Source organism: Hydractinia symbiolongicarpus, chromosome 15 (genome assembly GCF_029227915.1).
Source record: "Hydractinia symbiolongicarpus strain clone_291-10 chromosome 15, HSymV2.1, whole genome shotgun sequence".
Lineage (NCBI taxonomy): Eukaryota > Metazoa > Cnidaria > Hydrozoa > Anthoathecata > Hydractiniidae > Hydractinia > Hydractinia symbiolongicarpus.
The window spans coordinates 10,325,914-10,338,764 of NC_079889.1; the positions used below are offsets into that span (position 1 = coordinate 10,325,914).

At 33.8% G+C, this 12,851-nt stretch overlaps 1 protein-coding gene and 1 long non-coding RNA gene across 3 annotated transcripts; both read left to right on the forward strand.

Moving 5' to 3' along the window:
* The first annotated feature begins 1,704 nt into the window (after window positions 1-1,704).
* Window positions 1,705-11,697, forward strand: LOC130628853 (protein FAM199X-like). 2 transcript variants are annotated; one of them, XM_057441881.1, is made up of 9 exons: window positions 1,706-1,872; window positions 6,982-7,041; window positions 7,651-7,817; window positions 8,058-8,160; window positions 8,675-8,826; window positions 9,509-9,583; window positions 10,279-10,331; window positions 10,411-10,542; window positions 11,578-11,697. In XM_057441881.1, exons 1-9 carry the CDS (start codon window positions 1,829-1,831, stop codon window positions 11,650-11,652), a joined length of 861 nt encoding a protein of 286 aa, XP_057297864.1. In that variant the 5' UTR covers window positions 1,706-1,828; the 3' UTR covers window positions 11,653-11,697. The 2 variants fall into 2 exon arrangements, with proteins under 2 accessions (XP_057297865.1, XP_057297864.1); XM_057441882.1 differs by lacking the exon at window positions 6,982-7,041 and having other exon boundaries at window positions 1,705-1,872.
* On the forward strand, window positions 1,899-3,399 carry LOC130628855 (uncharacterized). The gene is made up of 2 exons (XR_008981866.1): window positions 1,899-2,998; window positions 3,224-3,399. It is a non-coding gene; the product is annotated as an uncharacterized LOC130628855 (long non-coding RNA).
* Window positions 11,698-12,851: the final 1,154 nt, after the last annotated feature.

The following is a 12,851-nucleotide window of genomic DNA, read 5'->3' on the forward strand; positions in this document are numbered from 1 at the left end:
TTTATTTATCTTATGAGCACAGAGTTTTTCTAGTGCCTTTCCTAATATGTGAGCCTCATGCAGTTAGGGACAACAGCAAATTAGACTATTTCTCCTAAATAAGCTAGTAGCTAAATTAGGAGATTTTTAATAGCTTAACTTAGAGAGAATAGTCTATTTAGGAGATGGAAATTTTTAATCGACGATATCTACGCAATCTTTGTTGGTCGCGCGATTATTTTTACTGTACTACTTGCTGACTTAGTCATCTTTGCTTAGGTGAAATTTCATAGAATTTGCATGGCGGATATAAAAGTTATACATGAAAGCGTGCCCACCAACTAAACTCGTTTCCAATCGACTAGAAATTATATCTCTGTGACTAGAACAAGGTCCGGGGCGAGATTGTCCAAATAGCTTATTTAGTCTATGATAGCGTAATTAGGACATCATAGCCTAACTAGTATATTATTTTCCCGCAAAAAAACTCAAGGTTTCGCGCCACAAGTTTCCTTTTTCATTATTATTGAACTTATTAGAAAGTAACATACACGTCTTAAAAAATGGCTAGTTTAGACAATGCTGAACGAAAGTTGTATGCTGATAGATACTTTAAATCAAAATAGTCTATTTGGGCGGTTTTTTAAAACACCCCGGAAAAAAACGTTGTGTACATGCGGATCAGTGGCATACCAAACTAAAAGCAATATCTTTAAAACACACCATAACATTTACGAAAGTAATACTTCTACGTCCGTGGGAGGTTTGTTAGATCATTTTTAACCTTAAAGATCGGTGCGACCACGAACCAGAAGGCTGTAATAAGCAAATTTAGTGCTGATAGCCTAGTTAGGAGATAAATTTCGCCTAATTTGTCTATCATAGCCTATTTAGGCGGAATAGTCTAATTTGCAGTTGTCCCTAACTGTCATGTTCTTGACATCTTACCGAAATATTTTTAGTAATGTGTTATAAACATTTATAATTTTTCATTAGTATCTTGTAGACTTATTTTAATTGTATTTATAAAACAGGACACATGTTAATTGCAGTTGTTGATTTTACTGAAATGTCTACCTGTGTAAATATATTTTAATAATAATAATTATAACAATAATAAAATAAAGATGTAGTATAATTTAATATTGTAAGAGGGGACCTGTTCCACAACCCTTTGTATGGGTGTGCCTCCCACTTTAAATTATCCGGTAAGTCATATATATTAAATTCAAGAAAAACACAGCAACTAACAATAAAAGAAAATAAATTGTTAAGGAAAGAACTAGATGTTTAAAGTAAATTGACTACCACCATACACAACACATGCTGCATTTATGTTTACGTGTCTCGATTATTCAGGCCGGTATAGGTAATGATAGCAAACTAGAGATTTGCCTGGTAATTAGCAAAGTTTAGCAATATAAATTGTTTACTTTTTCTTAAAGTAAGTTAGCTACGAAATAAATTTAAATATAAATAAAAATCATTTAAGAATTTGAAAAGATTTGTTAAAAATATTTATTAGATGACAATTTAATGCGAAACCAAGAATTGCTTTGGTTTTAACGTGTTCCTTATTTTTCCGTAGACACGTGTTTCAAAAAGCATGTGCTTTTACAATTAGGATGGAAGTCGTTCCCAGAGTCTTACCCGGGATAGACAAAAGCTTGTAATGTAAAAAACTAAGCTCTAGTGGGGAATAGGCCGTAAAACCAGTTAACTGAGTGCCTGTTCATACCTTTAAATGGCAAACATAATGGCGGAATGATGAAGTGAATCATCGTGGCCAAAATTTTTGAATTAATTTCTATTCCAAAACTCCAAATACATCACCTTATTAGATAAAACAATGATGATGCTAGGACCTACAGAAATGGAGCAGGCCGAACTTGGGTATGTGACTGACACTAGATTATTTTTACTGTTTTGCACTGCACATACAACTGCACATTTTTTCCCCACCAATTCTCATTTTCTAATGAAATTTTTTTCCTTCTTTTTTCTTTACGCTTTTACAAATTTGGATATTATTAATTTAACTGACTTCGTATCAGTGACGACTCCGTCGGTAAATCCTGCGGAGTCTTAATCAAAGATTATTATTATTAATTGGGGAAGTATATATTTAGTGGCCAGGTCACCCTCAAAAATATAGTTGGTTAGCGTCACCTGCCTGACTCACTTTGAAAGGCGAAAGTTAAGTCGGGGAGTTGGTAAAAAATAAACCAAACAATACACAAACAATCTTCGACACGCAACAAAATCCACCATTTATCTTTATTTATCTTGCAGTCACGGCTGTTTCGCTACGGTCAAACCGCGGACAAAATTAAGATGGCTTCCACAATTTTTTTGGAAATTTTGTATTTTTATCATTTTTTAAATTATTGAAACTTTTTTTGTGTTGTTTTAATTTTACTGAATTAAAAAGTATTAAAACGATCTACTTTTCCCCTTTTTAAATATATAAATATGTTATACATGTGTGTTATAAATTTCGAGTTATTTCGTCAAACAAAACACACAAAACTAAAAAAAAACATTATTTTTGGCGAAAGTATACCATCTTTCCAACCTTGTGCCAACGTCGCGCTACTAGCTACTAACTTGAAAATTGGTATGGGGGGCCTGGAAACATGGTTCTATTGGCCGGTACCGTGCACCGTTCGTCTCGCAAACTATAAACTACTTAAATTTTAAGTTAAAGTCTTCTTTAGGCGCTAAAAAAGAGGAGAAAAAGTTGCCAAAGTGGTGCACGGCAATTTGATGTAGTGTGATCCCTTTTCTGTCTAATTAAATAATTATCTAAACTTCTAAGCAAGTCACAGTGATGGCGTTTAATGTTTTGGTAGGTATGGTTTTTCCCAGCAAAATTACGGCAAGCCGGTGTTTACTTTTGACTTGATTGCTCGACCCGGGAATCCTAATCCGAAACCGGGATTTTTTGAAAATGTTGGAATAAGCGAGACAACGGTGTCTTGGCAATTTTGAAGCTAGCTAAAGTTTGGCAGAGCACGAGGTAAGGGAAAAACAGTAAACTACTTTATTTTGCAGGGATTTTAATATTATTTTTTTGCTATAAGATCACCCTTGGTTTTAAGAAATTGTTTTATAGCTTGTAAAACTTCTTTTTTCTTCTGTTTTGTATTTTTCTGTAAAGAGTAGCTATTTTTTGGTCCTACAGTTTTGCATTTTGCATCGTGTTTTGTAGCTAAGTCACTTAATACTTCTTTTTTATATTTAGTTAAGACTTTGGTGGGCTTTTTCAAGATAAAATTGTTGAAATCAAAGATGTTTATGGCTAGCTAGCTAATCTTGGCTTTATCACAAGATTGGGTGCTATTTTATACAATTTATAAAGAAACACAACATGATTGCTTTGTATATATTTAATGTATATAATAAACTATTTATGCACAACTTGAGATATTTTCTACTAGCATGATAAACTAGAATGTTGAAACTGTTGACTCTGAATGACGTTTTATTTAATGTATGATGTCACATATTTGGCCCGAAAACCCTTAGGACCAAAAGTGACCCTTTGGACAATTTCGGACAGATAAATATTACATCTACATCATCTTTAATGGCCTCAGAATCCAAAGTAATGTTTTTTATTCAGTTAATAAACGAATTTTAACCATACATTCAGGCTCTAAAGGTCATTTTTCAAATAATTTCTCACATTTGGCCCAAAAATAACCCTTTGGACAATTTCGGACAGACTAATCTGTCATCTACATCATATTTAATGGCCTTAGAATCCAAAGTAATGTTTTTTATTCAGTTAATAAACAAATTTTAAGCATACATTGAGGCTCTAAAGGCCGTTTTTCACATAGGTCTCACATTTGGCCCAAAAATAACCCTTTGGACAATTTCGGACAGTAATAAAATAAATTAATTTTTATTCCAGATATTTAACCTAACCTTTGGACCATAAAAAACATGTTTCCTTAACTTTGTTCTAGAGATATTGTGGAAGACATTCATCTAAATGATAATTTTTAAGTCATTTTTAGACATTTTGGCCTAAATATACCAATTTCGGACAGGTGTCCAAAAATTTTTTTCTTTTAATAATATGGACAATTTATCCGAGATTATTATTCTTTTTACAGAATATAAAAATTTTATTTCGTTCTTGAGATATCCTGTTTTAACTGAGAGGGTAATTCGAATTATTTTTTCGTAACATTTTTGTCCGCTTCGAAACAGCTGTGCAGTGGTCCTCCCCGAATTATGGTTGTTACACCCGAATGTTATTTTGATGGAGGACAATGCTGCGCTACTCAGTACTATATTTTCCTGCTTCGCATTTATACGGCAATACAAGTGAAAACCAGGGGAACGACGTTGACTGACAAAAATCGAACTTAAATCGGAGGCTAAAAATACAGCTGGTGCACATTTAAAACGAATAACAAAATATGGATGCCAGATATAGTATTATTTGTAATTTTTCGGGAAAAATTTCTATCTGACCAACCAACCGACTCACTTTTGTAATTAGAAATGACACTAACCAAACATGTGTTGGACGGTGGCCCTATATATGACTTGCTATAAGCTTTATTTACATTTTTTCAGCAGGAAAATACTTTTTTTTAACCAATTAAATCTTCTAAAAAGAATTATTAGCCAATTGAATTGCTTTATTTTGCCTGTCAAAAAAATTAAAACAAAAAATTTATCAATATAGCAAATCATCTATAGCTAGTAGCTGTGTAGGTAGCTGGCCATAGCTATACATCTTTTTTTCCTCTACCAATATAGACTAGGTTCCACGTGATGTAACATTTTGAACGAGGGTGCCGATAAGCTGCATACGACGTAAAAGGTGCAGGCGTTTTCGGCCAAGCTCGCGTTTTGAAAAAAGTATTCGCCCGAAAAAACCTGCATAGGCCCGAACAATGCCCGAAAACAAAACAAAACAGACACTAATATGATTCAAAAAAACTATAAAAATTAAAATAAACTTACTATGTGGTAGCGAAGTTCTTAAAAGAACTGTTTTTGATGGTTTTTGACAAAGTTTACTTTATAAAAAACTTATATAAACTTTATTAACTCCTTTCTCTTCAAACGCCTTCTTCCCAACTATCGTCCGCATGGTTTGTTACAAAGAATTGCATTTCAAGAATGCTCTGGACGAGTTCGGGAAAGTGCGGGCGGTTTTGGGGGTGAACCGCCAATTTTATTTAAAAAGGACGCCCGAACTTGCCTGTATATATGCAGGCGTTTGCGGCTTATCGGCACCCTCCTCGTTTTGGTTTTGTGTTGTTTAAGATGGCCGAAGTCACAAATATTTAGCATTGGATCATTTGAGCTCTAAAAATTCTTTCAGTTGGACAGTCAGGGAAAACTTTAAATATGCTGTTACAGTATAAATAGTATGTTACCTTAAAATTAAACGTTCAATACAACTTAAATAAGTGAATTACACAGTAAATATCCTGTGTTAAATGTTGAATGCTAATTTACGGCTTTTTTGCCTGACCGCATTGTGTTTTGTTTTTTATTGGAATAACTTAAATGTAGTTTGTTAATAAAACCATGTTCATTTAACAAAGAGTTTATGAGATAGCACGCTTACAGCCATATTAAAATGTATACAATCAAAATAAGCAAGTTAAAAATTAATATTGCTGCAACTTGTCGCCATCTTTCCTCTCATGCGGTTTTTGTTAAATAAAAACAAGATGGATTTAGCTGCCTTTTTAAGCGAGGGAGCTCCAATTTATGAAAAGCCAGCTGCATAATGGTTTATTTTCCCTTAAATTATAATGGCTAAAAATGAGATTTGCAAGCTGGGAGAATAGGGCTGGTCTGCTGGCTGACAAATAAAAACTATCAAGCCATCAATGTACAAGCACCTAATAATTTGCACGCCTTGTTTGAATGGAGCTTTCACATGCCATTTTTAGGACCCTTGGCTGTTGCACATGACTGCTTCAGTGCGGGCAAAAGTAATAGGAAAAAATTATTTTTCTAAAATAGGATATCTCAAGAACGAAATAAGATTTTTATATTTCAAAACAACAACATGAAATAAATATTTAGACCTGCCTGAAATGTATAAATTTGCACTAAAATGTCCAACCCAAAATTACTGGATTATTGGATATTTACTGGATTATTACTGGATATTGGAGATACCCCCAATTTTTTTGGCCTGTTAAGGGATCTGCATTAATTTTTATTTTTGCATAGATGTTATAAAGGTGAATTGATTCCCCAGATTGACACTGGCTTTCTGTGTAAGCTTAGGCCCTGTACGTTACTCACAAAATTTGAATAATATAGTTAGGGTTGGTCAGGTGACATTGTGCACAGAAATAAAAAATATTAGAATAGATCACCATGGCCAAGTAAATAGCAGTGAAGACATTTGATTCTTGGAATTTGTTTTCGTAGGAAGCTCATGTTTTCCTGGGCTTTTTATAAATTACGAATTTTTTAAAAAACATTGAAAAATAATAGTTTAAAAAAAATAAGGACCTAACAATGGGGAAAAAGATAAAAAAAGTTAAGAAAATACTGGGAAAGAAATATTGGAAAATGATTTAGGGGCCATTCAATAATTACATAACACCCAAATTCACCATTTTTTACCACCCACCCTCTTGTTACATAATATTTTGAAATCTTGGGTTCCCTTTAATAAGACCTCATCTGTACATTCCCTGCAGTGCCAAAAACCTTCATGTAAAAGATAAGGCAAACTAGTGCTCTAATATATAAGTAAAAGATATAACGGGGCCATTCATTTAGCACACAAGATGACATATTGTATTATTGGCGTAAGTCCAGTAGAAGATGCAAATTAAAAAGTTGTAGATCATACACTAAATAACTAAAAAGATTTGTATACACAAACTTTCTCTGTTACATAACAAAAGAGCTCTGCCGTTTTTTAAGCAATGCATTAAATTTTATAAGGGTCCTTCTTTGTACAAGCATTTGCATGAGCTTTATGATATATTTTTTTAACTGTAGGTTGTTAGGCATAAATGATGAATACACTAGTTATCTTGGCTTCCCAACCGACACTGTTTTGTAAGTAAAACATTGTGTAATATAAAAAAGACATGTTAAGACCAGTCTTCTGAAACAGCACTGGCACTTGTAGCTTCAAATAACACAACTCCTTTTTTGAAGGCAGTGATGCATGAAATCATGTTGGGATTTACAAAATGATGCGATAAAATGTAAATAAAATTATGAAATTTAAAACAGAGTGTCCATTCATAATGAAAAGAAAAAAAGCAAAAAAAAAGTGGAATTAAAAATTGATACTTGATTTCAACTTCTGAAATTTAGTTTTTTGAAATCAAGTGGTCAACTAGTGGAAAGTGATATAATCAGCTGCAAGGAACTAGAATTGAATCTTGAGTGCAGACAGTGTGAAAAATAACATGTTTTATAGACAAAATCTTTGTCTTTGTCTTTATGTTACAATTTTTAGCAAGTAGTAAAAAATTGTTCTTTGAATGTGTAAAATTTTTTAGCTTCGTACAGCTCTACTTCAAGTCTAGACAGTCAAACATAGTTCATGCTCGGCTTCATTCGTTATTTTAATTTTGTTGTGAAGAATTGCAGCTGCTGAAGACCTAAATTCAACCTGTGAGGTGCAAAAGGCATTTCCGTAATTATTTTAAATTTTAGATATTCTGATGCAACTATCTTTGATTCATTGCTGGAGGAAAGAAACGAGATCTGCAGTTCAGTTTCTTCATCACAGTGTCCATCTGTCACATCTGAAATTCCGGACTATGATATAGGACTAGACAATACCCTGGATGCATTTATTTTTGACAGATCTGTTGAATTGAGTGAGTTGTTACTGTGTTAAGCTTTAGGTTTATTGGGAATCGAATATTACTTAACACAATATGTTTTAAAACGGTGACATTAAATTAGAGCCCTTGCAACTAGCCTGCTTTGTTGTATGCGACTATCCTGCTTTGTTGTATGCGACCAGATTTTGCATGTAGCAACGAAATAAATGGCTACCAGCCATTTATTTCAATGAAGAAACATATCCTTCATTTTAATTTTCCTTTTATATTTAGCACCTGAAAAATCTCCTGTAAATATAAAATCGAATCGAAAGAAATTAAAGAACGAAATAAAAATAAGTAACAAAAACAAAAAGGATTTGTCTTTTGGAAAATGGTGAGTAAATTATAGAGTTTCTGTGTGACATCGCCCATGGAATGTGGATCAGGCCACTATGTGAAAACCATCACAAACCCTGTACCAGGGTTTTGTTTTGCGCGTAATCAATATGAGGAAGAAAGTTCACTTCTATAGCAAAGCACAACGTACTAAGTGCAGTGTGGTTGTGCGTCTGAGCGGCACAATATCAACTTGAAACTAATGCGCGCAACAATTTGAAAGATCAGCAGATTTTTTTGGTGGAAAGGATGAAATTATATGTATAACAGCCCTTCAGTGTTGTTAAAAATGATGTTGACAAATGTGCTTACAGATATTGCGCAATATTTTTCTATGCTCTCCTGTCTTTACCATAAAATCCTTTTGCTCGCTGGGAAAAAAAGGTTTATAAATTTGAGAGAAAGACGGAATTAATCTTTTTGGAATGTAAAAACAGTGTTCAGTTAAAAAAAAGTTGCTAAAATAAGCTTTCTTTATCAGTTTCTTATTTTTTTGTTCTTTTTTTAAACAGGAGTACACTTTCTGGATCACAGCAAACAAAGTTACTGGAAACCCTAATGGAGACTGTTTCCCACAAACTTGGTTTACGCGAACAGTTGGATATCATCAACATAATCAATCCCAGTGCACAGTTGTCGCCAAGCGATACTGAATTTTTTATTGGTATGTCTTGCTCAACAATGTTGAACTCCTTTGATATCAGGAATGTTGTGAATCGCATCATTTGCGAAGTTTGATAGATTTCGCAATAATTTATATTTTGCGAAACAACGAAACAGGGAAAGATAATTTGACAAATGAGATAAAAATTTATTGATCAAGCTTAACTGAATCTGTAAAAAAACTTGTCTTTTAGCTTTAGTGTGCTTATTTCCAGTCCTAATGGAAAAGAGGGTGAAGGGAAAGGCTGGCCACATCTGAATTTTCCCAAATACCCTAAAATTGAATTCCAAATATTGATCTCTCCAAAAACTGTTTATGGTAACTTTATTGTGTTTTCTAATTGTGAACGTTTTCCAGCAGGACTAGTGCATTATTTTACATAACTTCTTTACTACAATTTGAAATAGCTTGTCTGACATTACACAGCCAGAAAATGCTTGATTATTATTCATTTCACTTCAATCCAAAGATTAATTAATCCAGTTAATTTTTTGTTTAATAAAAAAAATCTACAGGAAAGAGAGAAATGATTTTAACTTTTAGTTTGGATCGAAATGCATCTGTACCAGAAGATTTTGTGCCTCAACTAATCATAATTTTTTGACCGGCCTTGTTCATAATTCATCCTTGTTTATTCTTGAAATATAGTTTAAACATTGTAGTGTTCCAACCTTGTGTTTAGACTTCGACTTGATGGATGACCACAAGTACGACTTATTGAATGCATATGTGGAGAAAGAATTGAGGAAACTAGACAGTGAGTTAATTACTTTTTCTTTTAATTTTTTCACCCTACCTTAACCACTTATGTCAATTTAAAAAAAATTTATGAGGTGGTAAAAACGCGAATATTTCCTGTGAAAGTTCATGTTCACTAAGTGAGAAAGACAAAGGCAATTTAAATAATTCAAAAAACTGTAAAATATTAATACAAGTTGTTTTTTTAAGTTGTATTCTCACTTGAACTTCAAACTTACATTACGTGTGTTCCTCACGCCAATACAGGCATCCCCTGCGCGATATACAGAGTTAAGGAATTTTGTTACTTTATATCATTTAGCTCCATAAATTAATGTTACAGATTGCGCACAGAAAAGTTTTTGTGTGCCAACCTTTTATATGTTGTTTTTATGCCGAGAGACCCCAAATATTTATCTTTGTTGACCGCAGAACAATTAATTAAATTTCCTTTGCCTAATCAATATATCTATATTAAAATACCCGTATACGTCTGTCTGTCCGTCCGTCTGTCTGTCACGCAAAATGGTAGCTTAGCTGCGCAGGTAGCGAGACACACGCAATGCGGTATAAAAAGGACGGGCGAGCCCGTGGATTTTTCCACAGGCTAACGACTAGTTATACTAAATTTGTCAGTCAATCCGGTTAATGTTTTTCCAACAACATATAAAACCCATGAATACGGTAATGTCATTTTCTTGCTTCTTTACTTAGAAACATCGGATGCAATAGAACAAAAGCGCAACAAGGAAAAACACGCAGAGCAGGTAAGCGAGTCAAATTTGTGAATGAACAAGCACGTGGTAATAATTTGGTGGCTTATGTTGATTCTGTTTTCTTGTTTAGGTCGCAAAAGAGAGAAAACAACAAAGACTAAATCGACGTCAACAACGCTCAAAAGAAAAACAGGAGAAACTTTCAAAGATGTGTAAACAGCTACGAAAAGAACGACGAAGCGGATTGTTCTCTCGCGAACAGGTAAGCAAAGCGGATTATTCTTTCTCGAACAGGTAAGCGAAACAGGTTGATCTCTCTCGGACAGGTAAGCGAAGCAGGTTGATCTCTCGCAAACAGGTAAGCAAAGCGGGTTGATCTCTTGCAAACAGGTAAGCGAAGCGGGTTGATCTCTTGCAAAGAGGTAAGCGAAGCGGGTTGATCTCTCGCAAAGAGTTAAGCGAAGCAGATTTTTCTCTCACGAACAAGTAAGCAAATCCATCCCAATTGGTGATTTTTTTTGTCGACGGATAAAGATTATTGTTTGGGAAAAGGTACACAAAGGAAGTAGGCCCCAGCTCGTTTCAAAGGGTTTTGGAAATTATTAGTGCGAAGATTTTTTCATCACTTTTGAAAGTTTGCCCAATCCTGGGGTCCCAGGCGGCATAAATAACTACGCAAGTAAAATTTTGGAGAACACATGTACAAAAAATTATGATTTTTTTATGCCAACAATTCAATTTTATGCATAAAATGGATTTGTTGGCATAAAAAAATTAGCTAAATTTTCATAAAAAATGGCATGAAATTAGAAGTGAAGGGCATAAAATAGCATAAAAATAGGGTGTAAATTGGCATAAAATCATAAATAAAATCTGTGTTTTTGCCCTTGAACCCCTGTAATCAGTTTTTGATTCATTTTGCTGTTGAAGTGGTAGAAAAATGTATTGCAAAGAATACTGCATAGATACGGCTGACGAAGCAGTACGCGAATAGCGGGAATGCGTATAAAAAGCATTGTCGTGAAAGATTTATGCCGTGCTAATGTATTAAAGCTGGCAAAGACAGAATGGTCACATGAACCATAGATTTTAACCAAATTATTGATACGATTTTTTAGGGGTAAATAGGAACGCAATATTTTTTATCAGTTAAAATAGGGTAGTTTCTTAGGTTACGAATTACGCAATATGGCCTACCTAAGTTGCAGTAGCCTAATTTGGCGGTTAACCTAACATGGAGGTTGCGACATTTAATACACCTCTTAGTCACTAGTCTTTTATGCTTCCTTGTGTTTAGGTTGTTGCTGTCGAACAGACCCCTACCAGTGCAGAAGTGAATGAAGAAGAAGATGAAATAGACATTTTAACGTGAAAGTTTTGTACAAAAAATAGAGAAAAAATAAATTTGTCTGCAAAAGTATTTTTTCGTGCGCATACCATTTTAACTGATCATAAGAGTGCATTTGTAGTCAGGAATCTCTTTCAAAAGGTCAAAAGAATAATTCAGAGTAATGTTGAAACGCAGTTCATAACACCTCCACAATTTGTTGAATTCTTTTAAAATTTTACCACTCATTTGTTCAATCATTGTCATTATGTAATAAAATATCATGCCTACTCGTTGTCAGGAAAATTTGAGGAATGTTGAACTTGCTACAAAGTCCTCTTAATGCATATTCTTTTTAAATTAATATCAGTTTTTATTTTCATTTTGTATTTCTTTTATCCTTTGTTTCTTCTTTCTTATTTGGAACCTAAAAAAAACACGAGAATTTTTGCCTTATCGATTGACAAAACACCCTGTATAGGGCTTACCATGTCATAAAAATTTTTGTAAAAATATCCTGAATTTTTAGGGAACGTCGGTTTGTCAAACTCAATTTTCATAATGAATTTTCTTTCGTGGAATAAGTCTAAAATATTTATATTCTACATCACCTATCCTATAAAGTATCAAAGAATTTCAAGTTGATAAAAGTGTGAGGAAATAAAGAAAGAAACAGAAACTCAACATTGTCCCCAAGATCTTGTGTTCCCTGAGCCGTTATGACGGAGTAACTCCATCAAAAAAACAAAATGCCTTTAAATGAAGTTTTGCAAACCAGGGAGCAACCTCGATCCCAGGCCTGTAGCGATATGATAAGAAAACGCTACAGGCACTGGGATCAAAGTTGACCTGGGAGCAAACTATACAAGAAATAAAACTTGCACTGATTCGAAAGTTGGGAGATGAGCAATTTGGTGCGTACATACTCTATTGATGCCACCTTTTTATTACAAGCTCGTGAGCTTGTATTAAAACGCAAATGTGTCCCACAAGAATGGAAATTTTTGCCTCTCTGAGCACCGAAACGGGAGTAGTCGTGTGTTCGAATCTCATCTTGGTAATTATTTTTACTTTTTTTTTTTTGCTGTTATATAAGATAAGTGTTCAAAATCATTTTTTAACTAACTGGTAAAGTAAAAGTGTCTCCATCAAAGTTTACAAAGGTGAATGTAAGCAGACTTAAGGTCTCCCAAATGCCTGGAAAGTAGTCTGCAAAATTTCCACAACATTACGTAAGAGAGAAA